We start from the raw sequence: 13,166 nt of genomic DNA, 5'->3' as shown, positions 1-13,166 counted from the left end.
CTTCTTCCTATAATAAATGTGGATATTGGGTAGGTTCTCAAACTCTCTCACCATCAATTTTCTCAACTGTAAAGTGAGAGTAATAACAGCATCTACCTCTTAACATTGTTAGCTTTCCTTGTTGCTGTTCCATCGTTAATTATTATTTGATCTCCTACCCAACACTGTGCTCATTGTTAAGAAAACAGAGATGAATCTACGGCATGGTCCCTGACTTCCTGGAGGCTCCAATCTAGTGAATAAGCATCTCTGGAAAGGCCAAATTAACACAATTGTTTTACTGCCATTAGATTTTACAATTACAAAAATTAGCAAAATTAGTGGTATGCCAAATTCACATAAATTTCAAATATAGTTCAACCTTTTCAAGAATGTTCTAAAATAGGAATCGAAATTTCAACTCAAATCTAAGAAATTCTACTGCTGGCCCAGATATTTCTAGAATATTTGTATAGACAATTTAAAAGACTCAAAATTGCAATTAGCTACAGCTTCTCATGTTCAGAAAGAATATCAGCCTACCTCATTTTCACCAATTTATTCTAGCATTTCAATGTTACCTTAATTTGAATAAAAGTATCAAGAGAGCATTATGAGAAGAATATGAAATTGTGTTTCTTTATATGCCAAGACTTCATATATCTGGATAAAACTTTTCCCTAAAAAGACAAAGCTAATAGGAATCATGGAAAATGAATGAAGGGACTATGAGGTATTCCAGAAAAGTCTGCTCTCTCCAGCAAGAGGGACATTGAATAACTTTGTCTTTAGATCACATAAATGACTCACCAATCTGTGTGACTTATATGTGCATTACAACTACACACCATGCACACATACCCAAATCCCTTCTGTGTATATCATTTACCTCTGTCCCTTAACCAGGTGGAATGTCCTTACTTCAAGGTTAGAGTATTAGAGGCATGAGAAATTCATGCTGGAACACACCTCAGCTACTTTTAGAGAGTTAATTACATTTTTATCATATTCAATATACATTTATTGAAGGCCCAATATGTGCTCAGTTCTCACAGCATAAATCTTTATAGGCAGTTTTTATTAAATGTGTCCTTACCATTCAGAGCTAAAAGAAAATCAAGCTATTCTTATTTCAAAGATTTCCTATCCACTGTCATCTCACATCACGTCTCAGTGAAACACTGTGAGAAGTGTTCTTGGAGTGTTATCAACTAAAAATTCTGCAATAAGTATGGCTTTTTGCACAGGATTTCACACTGAATAATATAGTAACATCTAGAAATTCCTAACCTAGAAGAAAAAAAGAACATTTTACAAGATATTTTTAAAAGCATGACATGTGCACAAGGGGCTTCTCAAACAGAATCCACAGACTCGCTTTTCACCATTTCACTTGCTCAGAACTATTGTTTTGAAATATGGAACTCCCAAACGTGGATCTTCCAAAGCTTTATATATTGAAAATATTCCTAAGGATTATATCTCTCAATCAGAAGCCAGTATGTGGGAAGGTATAAGAGAGAGAAAAATAAAATCCACATGATAACTAAAAACAAGTCAAAATAAAATAAGTAGAAATGCTCCTTGGAGGAACGCAGAGAAAATGATGACTGGCTAGCTTACCTTGCTTTTTTCCATTAACAGTTTCTAAAGTACCAGGGAGCTGGCTGTCAAAGCCATGTTGAAGGCCACTTCTTTGCTTTTCAAGGTGATGCTCTTCCTCCGCAATAGAAGAAAGCACATGTGGTAACTTGCGGTCATCACTGGCCCAATTGGGCCACTGGGACATTGTGGAACATGAGTCCCTTGCATGTTGGCTAAGCCTTGGGCTTGAATTTTGGGCAGAGTCCTGCAAATCACTATTACAACATGAGAAATGATCCACTTCAAGAAACAAGGAATTTGCATCCTCTTGACTCAAATCATTGTCTTGTTCTTCATCTTCAAAGTACGTTTCCTGAATCTGAATATTATCTAAGTCCTGATCTAGTTTGTCACTCAATTTAGAGTCTTGTTTGCTTATGTTAACCAGCGAAGCAGATAACATATCTCCTGCTTGCTGGAGAGCTTCATAAACCCGAGATATCCAGGAAGAGAAAGGCTGGAAGAAGTTCTGAGCATCCTGAGACGCCATGGCCAACACCATGGCCAGCTATCTGATGTCTACAGTGTCCAGTTGTTCAGTTCCTTCAGTGCTCTGGATTGAATGTGAACTACAGAATAAGCATGTTGAGAAATTAATTTGGAGGTCTCTTAATGGCTGTGAATATTTCACTCTCAAAACTTCCAGCTGAAACAGAGGAAAGAAATACTTACACCTGTTAAAGTTACAACCTCAGACCCATCACCAGATACCTACAGACAATGTCAAACAGCATTTGGGCACAAAAAGGGATCATCAGGGAAATCTTAAAATAGTTACATAAAAATGACTGTGAAAGTCTAGATGTAGATTATTTCAATGCCTATTCACCTCCATAGCCATGTGGAAAACTTCCATTAGCAGTAATGGGTTCTGTTCACGTGGACTGAGAGAAGTCTATCCCCACAGACCGTCCTTAACAGTGTGAAAAGGATAAATGAATCTTCGTTAAGATCCAATTGGGCATGACATTTCAAAACGCAAAAAAGGTCGGATGTTTCATCTACAAACCTGCAGATCCCAAAGAGCTGACTAATAAGCATCTCTGCTTTATGACACTAAAGTTTATACTTGCAAAGGAAGTATGTGTCTGGAATTAAAAAGCTTTAAACAAATCTTAAAATAGGATTTTATATTTTTATGCAATCTCTAGAAATCATATCTATTCTTGGGGAGCAATCGCTGAAAAACTGAGGGTGGCAAATGGATTATCTAGCTTACTGAAGACATGTCCCTGGAATCTCATTGCTTTTGTCTATGTTCCAACCTCCCGAAGATAGATAGCTCTCCACAATCTTTCAGACTCCTAAGTCACACTTCATCCCACAAGATTTACAGCCTGAAGGAAGCAGCTCCAGGATATCAACAGAACCACAGGACACTATGAAGACCCCAGAGCTAAATATTTATACTTTTACATGTATATGTGCATACAATGTATACATACACATATGTGTGTATATTATGTGTGTATATATCTTATTGCTATTACAGTGTTCATCAACAGCTCAAGATGAACATTACAAATGACTAGAGGGCCTAACGCACTGCTTAAACTTAATTACCCAATATCTTGTATAGCAATAACTTCCTTTTAACTAAATCTACTAGCTATCCCTTAGTCTCTTGACCTCAGCCACTGCATGTGATATGACTACTTACATTCTAAAAATTTTTTATTAGCCATTCATGGATGCATTGACTTATTCAATAAACAAATATTGATTATCTATTAAATGCTGGCACAATGCCAGAGATAAGGTAATCCTGAGGGCTTTGTCTCCATACAGCCCACATTTCAGTTACAGGGGAACTGAGTTCTCCACATTTCCCCCCTATGCTGAATAATTCATGTGTCACTCTTTCAGGCTCCCCCTTGTCTTCCCACCACCTACATGTATACAACCAAATCTTGTCCTATGGCTTCCCTTCCCTGTTATATTCACCAGCTGCAAGAGTAGGCCCATCCCTACATTTCAATTAACACCTTTTTGAAACTCCAAAATATACATCTCCAGCCTTTGCTCAATTTTTCTTTCCAGGCTTGTATCTGTGGCTGTCAAAGCCAATGATTCTCAAACTCTGGTGTGTCAGAAACACCTAGTGAGCTAATAAAGAACACAAAGGCCCAGGCTGGTTGAAGGAAAAGGGCCTAGTCTGAACCTTGGGATTTTTGGCAAGTACTCCAGGTGAGTCTGACACCCACGGAAGTTTGAGAAATACTGATAGACTTGGATGTCTCACTAAAATCTCAAATTCAGCTCATCCAAACCTAGTGTATCACTTTGCTACAAGCGTTCATCACTCTAGACTCACAACATGGGTGATTGTGAATTTCTCTCTTCAACACTACCTTCTTCCATTCCAAACTCCGTTAGCTTTTGGTCTCCAAAGATTCTCTTTCATCATATTTTGTACAGTTATCACATTCCCCACACCCTAGTTCCCTCACATACTACATACCTAGTTCGCTTCATATGCTCTTCTTACCCAGACTCAATTCATTCTGTTTGCTCACCATAACCTGATTTTATATGAGGTTTACACCTGTCTCCTGCTCTAGAATGGAGGCTCCCTGGATGGCAGGGATTGTCTGTTTAGTTCTCTATTTTATCCCCATTGCCTAGAAGTGTGCTGAGCACATAGTGAATTCTCAATAACAAATCCTATTAAAAATCATGCAAAAAACAACACCTAGCATATATTATGTACTCAGTAAATTGGTTAAGTTAATGGATAAATTCTATCCAGAACTGTTAAAAAGATGTTAAACAATGTTATCACATAAGTTCCCTGCATAGTAACAACAGTAAAGATCCTTTTGCCATTTGTTACATCCCATTTCACCACTCAAAGTTTTTCGGATTTTTTTTTTTTCTCTGCAAATATTTTGTATAAGTTACTAAGCTTCAGTGCGTCACAGATTTACAAGGTTCTCTCTGAGATTCCAGTGGCTTTAGCTCCCACGGCCATCTTTTTGGTACCTTAAACTTTTTAAGCCAGAAATGACATGTTTTCCTTAATCATTCTTCCATCATTCTATTACACACAAAAAAACTTTGAGTTTTTTGTTGTTGTTTTTCTGAATTTGTTAATTTTTTTTATTTCAGTTCTGGGATACATGTGCAGACGTGCAGGTTTGTTACATAGGTATACATGTGCCATGGTGATTTGCTGCACCCATCAATCTGGATCTAGGTTTTAAGCCCCACATGCATTAGGTATTTGTCCTAATGCTCTCCCTCCCCTTGCCCCCCACACCCCCACAGGCCCCGGTGTGTGATGTTTCCCTTCCTGTGTCCATGTGTTCTCATGTTCAACTCCAACTTTTGAGTGAGCATATGTGATGTTTGGTAGAAAACTTTGTTTTCATATGCAACCCAAAATCTCTGAATTTGAGCCAGCATCTTCTTGTCCAAATCTTCAAATTAGTACAGCTCACATTCTTGGCCTCATATTCCCTTGGTTTCTATAATCTCTGTTCATCAAAACGAAAATGAAAAAATTCATTTTTTACAAAAATTGACAGTTCATCAAAATGGCAAATTTTGTAAAAAATGAATTTTGATCATTCTCCTAGTTTTAAAGAAAAAAAGCCATTATGATTCCCTGTTACTTACACTGCAAAGTTTGAGCACTGGTGCTGTCAAAATCACTACTCATTTATGTTTGTTGATACAGCGTTTTTTAAAAATTAATTTGAATGTTTCCAACTCTATATAATCTTCACCTCTCCCTGTTGTTTACAATCCACTCGCTTCACTCATTTCTATGTAGCCTGCCCGACCCCTGGATGCATTTGAATTTCCAAGCCCCACCCTATAGGATAAAGTTCAAATTCTGTACTGTGGCACACAAGAGGAGAAGTGCTCAAAAAAACAATAATAATAATTATCAGCACCATCCAACTGGGCTTAGTGCTGGGGGAATCCTAAAGGCTTCCTGCAAAGTGTAAACACTTTAATTGCTGTATCACTGGGTCTGAGGAGGTCTAGAGGTACAAAAGGACACTGGAAGGGGCTTCAGATCGGTGGCTATTTATCAACCAGCTTGGAACTAATTTCAGGACAACAGCAACTCACGGAGCTCCCGCCTTTTGTCCTCACTGAGGACCTAGCTGTCTGAGCTGTCCGCAATAATGCTGCCGCGCCATGAGAACTCAGCCTTTCCTTACCACTCCTTGCTGTAAAGTCCTATGTGCCAGTCTCACTGACACACTAAGCATTTTCCAAAGTGACTGTGCTCTTTCCTGACTTCTGTTTGTTTTGCCCAGGATGACTTCTCTCCCTAAACTGCCCGATACTCATTTTTTATGAGGAAATGTTTATTGCTTCCTCTGTCAACTCTTTATCTACAATCAAAGGTGTGGCCTCAGAGTGTTTTGAATGTGCCTTTATGATATAACGTTTCCCTCGGTATAATGGATATTTGTCAGTCTTCCTCTTCCAGTGGACTGGGAGTCCACAAGTGCTAGGGCTGTGCTTATACTTTGTAGCTCCAGAATCCACACAGGGCAGGGGCTCTCCATGTTCCATGAATGAATGAATGAATGAATGAACGAACAAAGTTATTAGTGAAAACATTTAAAGCTAAGTAAACCTGATTCCTTTCTATTTATTCATCTCTAAAGTGGCATTAACGCACTAGATGACTTCTAACACCCTTTCTGCTCTTAAATCCAAGAATTTGCCATTGTGTGCCACAGAACATTGTAATATTGAGGACGGATACAACCAGAAGCAAGATGCCTTTTCATGGAATAGTTCTGTACTTTTTTGTCAATAACCATTGTGAGATGATCCCAGAATAACTGGAAAGAAGCCAAATCTCAGTCTTTATATAAAAGAGTGTCCAGTTGTTATATTCTAAAATACTCAAAAAGAAATGAAACCTACGGCTGGAATCTGAAAAACTACCTAGTTAGCAACGCCAGAGATCTTTCATTTTATGCTAAATCAGCCTAAAGCCAAAGAGGCCCAGCACTGGCAGGGTAACCATGGAGATATCTTTGGGGCTTAGGTAAATTTCAACTTGATTGGTAGAGCACACCAAGGATAATAATGCCAGATATATACTGTATCCTACTTCTTTGGTGGCTTTCTTACAGCTAACAAGAAGACAAAGTAGCTTCTGGTGTTTTAGAAAACACACACACACACACACACAAATGAAAAACAGAAAAAAAGTCCAGTTCCCTGGATTAGAAGGAAAAATACATTTAAGGTCTTGTCATATCTGAGAAGGCCCATTATTACAATTGAAATGGTTCATGATATCTCATCACTATGGAAGTATAAAATGAGACAACAAAAAAAGATGGTGTGTGTGTATGTGTGTGTGTGTGTTTACCATACAAGCTTCTATCACAAACATGACCTGGGAAGATTTACAAAGTATTGAAGTACTCAGAATAAACTGACAAGCTAAGAAAGAATTAGTAGCAATTGATAAAGATTTTTAAAAGCCATAAATAAATATATCCTTAAAGGCTACTTTTTTAAAATCTTGGTTTAATTGGAATTCTATTTTAATTAAGATCATTTTGTACACAGGAAATGACTAAGCAATAAATATTAAAGAGTTGTGTTTCTGTAGAAAGAAAAACTGTCAAATTCCTGAGCCATATGTTTTATCAAATATTTTGATTGTTCTCACCAAAGCTAACTGTGAACAGAGAAGAGGTATTCCATCCCAGAATAACAATGCTCATAGTCCTTTAAGGGTTGTTAGTTAAATCTTTCCAACCCCATTTTCTATCTGATGGGGTTGCTTGCAGGGTCGGGGGACAGTTACGACCTAAGAAGAAATACCAGATTCTAGAAGCTGTGCCTTAAAAATCTGTTATTTTGGTGAAAGCTAAAGCGGAAGCCTGTATGCCTGTGTGATTTTCAAAGGATTATCAACTAACTCCTGGAGAAAGTCAGACACATTCTGAAAGACAAGAACATGTTTCCAATAATATGGTCCCCAGGTAACCAAACATCAAATCAAATTTTTATACAAGTTCATCTACTGAAGTGTGCTGATGTTCATCATTTCTTGAAGGAGAAATCACTTGGAAAAATATACTCTTCTCATTCTTCACCAAGACTCATAGGTTAGTCACAAGCAAAAGTCAAGAACCATGGGTTTATTTCAAGTGTCTTCTCATAGCTTTCAGTTAACTTTCTTGTGTCACATATAAAACGTTGGTTATTTCTTATTGACTTACTAGAGTAGTCATAAAGCTAATTATTTTTATGACAATTATCATGCCTTTTGGAGAAAGACATTTTGCATAGACCTGGTATAAATAAGAACGCTTAGGAAGATGAATAATGCATGGAGTCAAAATAAGAACTATAAAATAGGCTGCAATTCATCTTTAACATGATTCAAAGGAGTCTACAGGTGTTTTCCGTTAAGAGCAAATTTCTTATGTGGGTTGGAATATGTGTCATTGAAATGAAATATCTTCTACAGCATTTGTCCAAAATGTGTTCTAAATGTTGGCATCTCAACAAATATAAAAAGGGACTACTCAGGACTCTTTCTGGCAAAAATACGGATACAGTACAGCCATATTGTCACTGCCGGGGCATGAGCAATCCAATAGGCCTTTTTACACTGGACTTCGGGGAGGCAGTTAATATAAAATGAAACGTGAAGCTGCCCTATAATCAAAATATGCTTTCATCATTAGACACAGAAAAATGAGACAATACAAAGGAAAGAAATATTAATAGCTTTAGAATCATACAAAACAAGGCTGTCTTGGATCTGCTTCTCGCTTACTCCATGGCACAAGGCAAATCATACTAGCTGAGTGCATCTAAATGTTCTCATCTAGGAGAATGAGATCCTAGTAAGATCTCAGGAAAATCACTACTCTTGCAACTCACCATGGAAATCAAATTAGACAATTTTTTTTGTTGTTGTTTTTGTTTTGTTTTTGAGGTGGAGTCTTGCTCTGTTGCCCAGGCTGGAGTGCAGTGGCATGATCTCGGCTCACTGCAACAACCACCTTCCAGGTTCGAGCGATTCTCCCGCCTCAGCCTCCCAAGTAGCTGGGATTACAGGCTTCTGCCATCAGGCCTGGCTAATTTTTGTACTTTTAGTAGAAACGGGGTTTCACCATGTTGGCCAGGCTGGTCTCAAACTCCTGACCTCAGTTTATCCGCCTGCCTCAACCTCCCAAGTGCTGGGATTACACAGACAATGTTTTTAAAGCAGCTATAACAGAGCCCAGTATTAACAGGCACTCAACATCAGGTATTCAATATTAATCCCAAATTCATCATATTTCAAAAGGTAAAAATACATTAAACTCCTATCATCTTTTCCCTAATGAGCTAATACCACGGAAAAAATGGTACTATCATTATATCAAGCATTTTCCCAACACTATATAGTATATAATGCTTTTTGACAACTTACATGAATAAAAACTTTTGTGGAAGATATTGGCCTTCCCATTTTACAGTCGAAAAAAACCGAGGCTCAGAAAGGGTAGGTGACTTGCCCCAGGTTTATATGTATAATACAGGTGGATCTGGTATTTCAACAAAGGAACGGAATCCTTTGTTGAATTCCAAATTCGTACTTTAATCATTACTCCAAATCTTTAAAAAAAAAAATGCAATTAGATAGTGAAGAAACTAGAAATAAAAAAAGGTAAAGTGATTTTCCTAGTAAGTGACAAGTGTGGGGTTCAAATCCAGTTTTGTCTGGCTCTGAAGTTTATTCTCACTGTTTCTAGTACAACACAGTTGCCTGTTTCACTAATGGAACTCTTTAAAAAATGTAAAATGTCACAGTTACTTTTGAAAATAAGTGTAATAAAGTTTAAAAAAATTATAAACTTCTGCTTAAGTCAAGTGAGGGTTATATTTAAATATATTTTTAAACTCTACCCAACAAATAGCTCTGGAGCATGATGATCTCAAACAAACTAGGACTGGCTCAATAAAAGTTGTACATTGCTCAAGATTTATAACATTATAGCAACAGCACATTGTAAGTATTCCTTAAATTTCATAAGCCCATTGAGTATTTTTGAGTATTTATTCTATCCAAGGCAGAGATTTAAACATGTTCCACAAATACTCAGTAGTTATATAAACACATAAGGTCTTCAGCATCTCCAGGGGGACTATTTAACATGGCTTTAATGACACAATATTTTTAAAGAGACTATCACTGCTCTCGCACAGAAATCCATTTTCAGATACACACATAATAAAATTTTTATGAAAAAAGAATGAATTCTATTTAACTATACTTGCCTTTTTAAAACCCCAACCAAAATGAGGAAGAATCTTATTGTCATCCAATCTAAAGCAATCACTACAGACCTTTTCCAAAAGGGCATCTGTGCTCCAGGGCCATCGGCGCACATCTACTGGCCCCCAGTAGAGGAGATTCTGAAATCTCAAATAACATCCACAGTATGAAGCAATATAAATAGGAGGAAATGTAATAAAATTGAAGAAGGCAAAATGCAGACACAATAGGAATTACATCCAGACTATAAGATACAGCAGATTACTGATTTTTGTCCCCAAAGCACAGATGGAAACATCATTTGTATCACTTGAAAAGGCACTAGGCTCAAAAGTAGGCCAAAAATGATGGAACTAAGGTCACTGTAACCCTCTTGAGATAGATTTTAAAATATTCTAAATATCAGCAATCATTCAGTGTTGGTTAAAGTTTTTTATACTAATTATAAAAGTAATATCAGCCTTATAAAAATGTGGTAAAAAAAAAAAAAGGAAAAAAATCATTCCTAATCCCTCCACCATAACACAACTCCAATTATTTTTGCACATTTCTTCTATCATTTTCCTTGTAATTTGCACAGTTATCATCGGGTTATATAGGAAACTAATAATTACCTTTGACAACTCTTTCTCCTTTAGAATTTCTTACCAAGGCCTACCCATTCTTTCATCTAAATAACTCTGAACTCTATGGCCTTCTGCCACCTAAACAGGTAATACTTGAGTCCAAGTCACCATTATTTCCTAACTGAACCACTTCAACAGTCTCTTAAATGACCCCACTGCATTCACTCCGGTCCTCATTTCCACAAAATGAACTTCGTGATCTTTCTAAGGTGCATATTTGATCACGTCATTCAGTGTTTAAAATGGCTTCCCATTGCACTTATGGCAAAGCTCAAAATTCACAGGACTCAGAAGGCCATCCCTGGTTGGCTCCATCTTGTCTTTAAGTGCTATTTGCTCTCCATGCTGGGGCATCTCACCTCCTCCTTTTAGTTGTTCAGGCTCCTCTCACAGGCTAAGAAAGCTCTTCTCCCTTCAGGCTCCCTGACCCTGACAGTGCCCATCCATCTCCTTTCAGGTCCCAGGTTACACTTCACTTTTCAGAATGTTTTCCCCCCGCCATAATCCACACTAAATGATGTCGCTGAAATATTCTCCCATAACACCCCTTATTTCTTATTAACACTTATTATAATTGTAGCTTATTGATGACCTATAACATTATTTCTTTTAATACCCATCTGTCTCACTAAACAAGACTTTCTATGAGATCACAGAGTAGGTTAATTGTTGTCTTTGCCATGTTGTCAGCACCAAGCAGAGTAACTGACTACCATAGAATAGGCCATCAATATTTTTGAATATTTGAATACACAGCTCCACATATATACACATACACAAATATTACATACTGCTTCTTTCAGTTAACATTTTAACACATTTTGCATGTTTCTACAGTCTTTTATGTTTATCATTTTAAATGATTTAATATTTTAAAAACTAGATTTTCAATTAGGGCCTCAATAACTTTTCCCAAATTCAAATCTATGAAAGTATCTGTTCTAATGAGAACACTTGGACACAAGAAGGGGAACATCACACACCGGGGCCTGTTGTGGGGTGGGGGGAGGAGGCAGGAATACCATTAGGAGATATACCTAATGTAAATGACGAGTTAATGGGTGCAGCACACCAACATGGCACATGTATACATATGTAACAAACCTGTATGTTGTGCACATGTACCCTAGAACTTAAAGTATAATAAAAATATATATATATATAAATTTTTTAAATAAAAAATAAAAAAGTACCTGTTCTAATAATAATATTCAATCCTTTACATTTCAAGAAAAAATATCCAGTATTCTCCATCAGAATGAGAATGTCTATAAATTGTATTAATTCAGACATCATAAATTTGGCATTTATTAGTCTTTTGATAGGAGCTACGCTAAAGCTTACTTCTGTATTTTCTATTTTAAAAAATCTATAGCTGGTTAAACAACTTAATAAATAACAATAATAATCAGGGGTCTGTTTACCTTATAATTACTTTTATTTTTTTTTCATTAAGAGATTAGGAGAGACAGTGGAATGACACTAAAATAGGTATCAGGCACCATGAGCCAGTTCCACCGCTGTACTATTTATGAACTCAAAAAATATGTTTAATATCCTGGACTTCCATTTTTTCACCTGCAAATGATAGAATTACACTTGGTAAGTTCTCAGTGTTCTCTGAAGATAACATTCTAAAGCAGGATCTTGGGGAGCTCCCCTTAGCCACCTCCATTGGACTTGTTACTACTGTTGGTAGCCAATACACATATAATTCATTTTGTTTCAAACATAACTATGATATAGACATATCACAAATTGTAGCATCTAGCAGCCATATCTAGCACATAGAAGTCACTCAAGAAATATTTATATCAAATAAATTTGAACTCAATTGAGACTGGCCTCCATAAATTAGATCTGCTTAATCAGGAGGTTAACCTCCTAAAAAAATCTAGGGATAGTTTTTATAAATTTTAAACTATTTGCAAAATGTCAGATGAATGAGGTTTTTCCTGGAGATCATCTTCATACCTTTTTCAGAGTCTTAAAAGGATCTCTATTTCCCAGTTTCACTTCTATGAAGAGCGCAGACTGCTGAAATTGGTCTGTCTCTGAAAGATACCCTACAACCAACAATTACACAACAGGTTTTAATCTGGTCCCCACTCTGGGATGAGGAAAATATAAATCATTCATCTGATGAAAGTTTTATTGATAGGAAGAAAACCATTCCACCACAAGTTACTAATTCATTGCAAATGTTTCTTCTAGATCCTAGGACACAGACTCACATTCTTATTTATACTGGCCCCCTCCTGTGAATGAACACATCAGCATTCATAAATTGAAAGTCTCTATCTAAATCAGTGCTAACAACTGTTTGATATTTTCCTTATATTCTCTCCTCATTTGTTTACACAAGCTTCAAACTAAACAGGTAGTAAAATTGTTCATTACTGAAGTGACTATTGCTACACATTTTATCTTCTTCATTAGTGGTTATCAAAATGAGGTCTCCTAGGGTCCTTGATGACTGGGCTGTTAGAATAGTAATGCTAATAATATGACATTCTCAATGCTTCTGTGTCTGGCAAACATTAATAATCAGATCCTCTTGGGATCCCATCAAAAACAGCAGCCTTAATGGGATCTTTGTGGTTGCAAACATAAGTAGGTTACATGAGTGGTACATGATGTCTCTCAGGTCTACCGAG

At 36.8% G+C, this 13,166-nt stretch overlaps 1 protein-coding gene across 11 annotated transcripts in view; it reads right to left on the bottom strand.

The window, feature by feature from the left end:
• SYT16 (synaptotagmin 16) overlaps nt 1–13,166 on the bottom strand; it is a 305,125-nt gene that overhangs the window by 119,385 nt on the left and 172,574 nt on the right. For 4 of the 11 annotated variants that reach the window (XM_063792946.1, XM_063792945.1, XM_016926187.4 and 1 more), the window contains one exon: nt 1,603–2,269. The exons of 6 other annotated variants lie outside the window; for them this stretch is intronic. In XM_063792946.1, the coding sequence (XP_063649016.1) occupies nt 1,603–2,125 (523 nt within the window). In that variant the 5' untranslated portion in view covers nt 2,126–2,269. The remainder of the gene's footprint in view (nt 1–1,602; nt 2,270–13,166) is intronic. One more of the 11 variants, XM_063792948.1, reaches the window with a different exon arrangement.

The sequence above is a fragment of the Pan troglodytes genome, chromosome 15 (assembly GCF_028858775.2).
Source record: "Pan troglodytes isolate AG18354 chromosome 15, NHGRI_mPanTro3-v2.0_pri, whole genome shotgun sequence".
NCBI classification, from domain to species: Eukaryota; Metazoa; Chordata; class Mammalia; order Primates; family Hominidae; genus Pan; species Pan troglodytes.
This window is presented reverse-complemented; position numbering and strand designations above follow the sequence as displayed.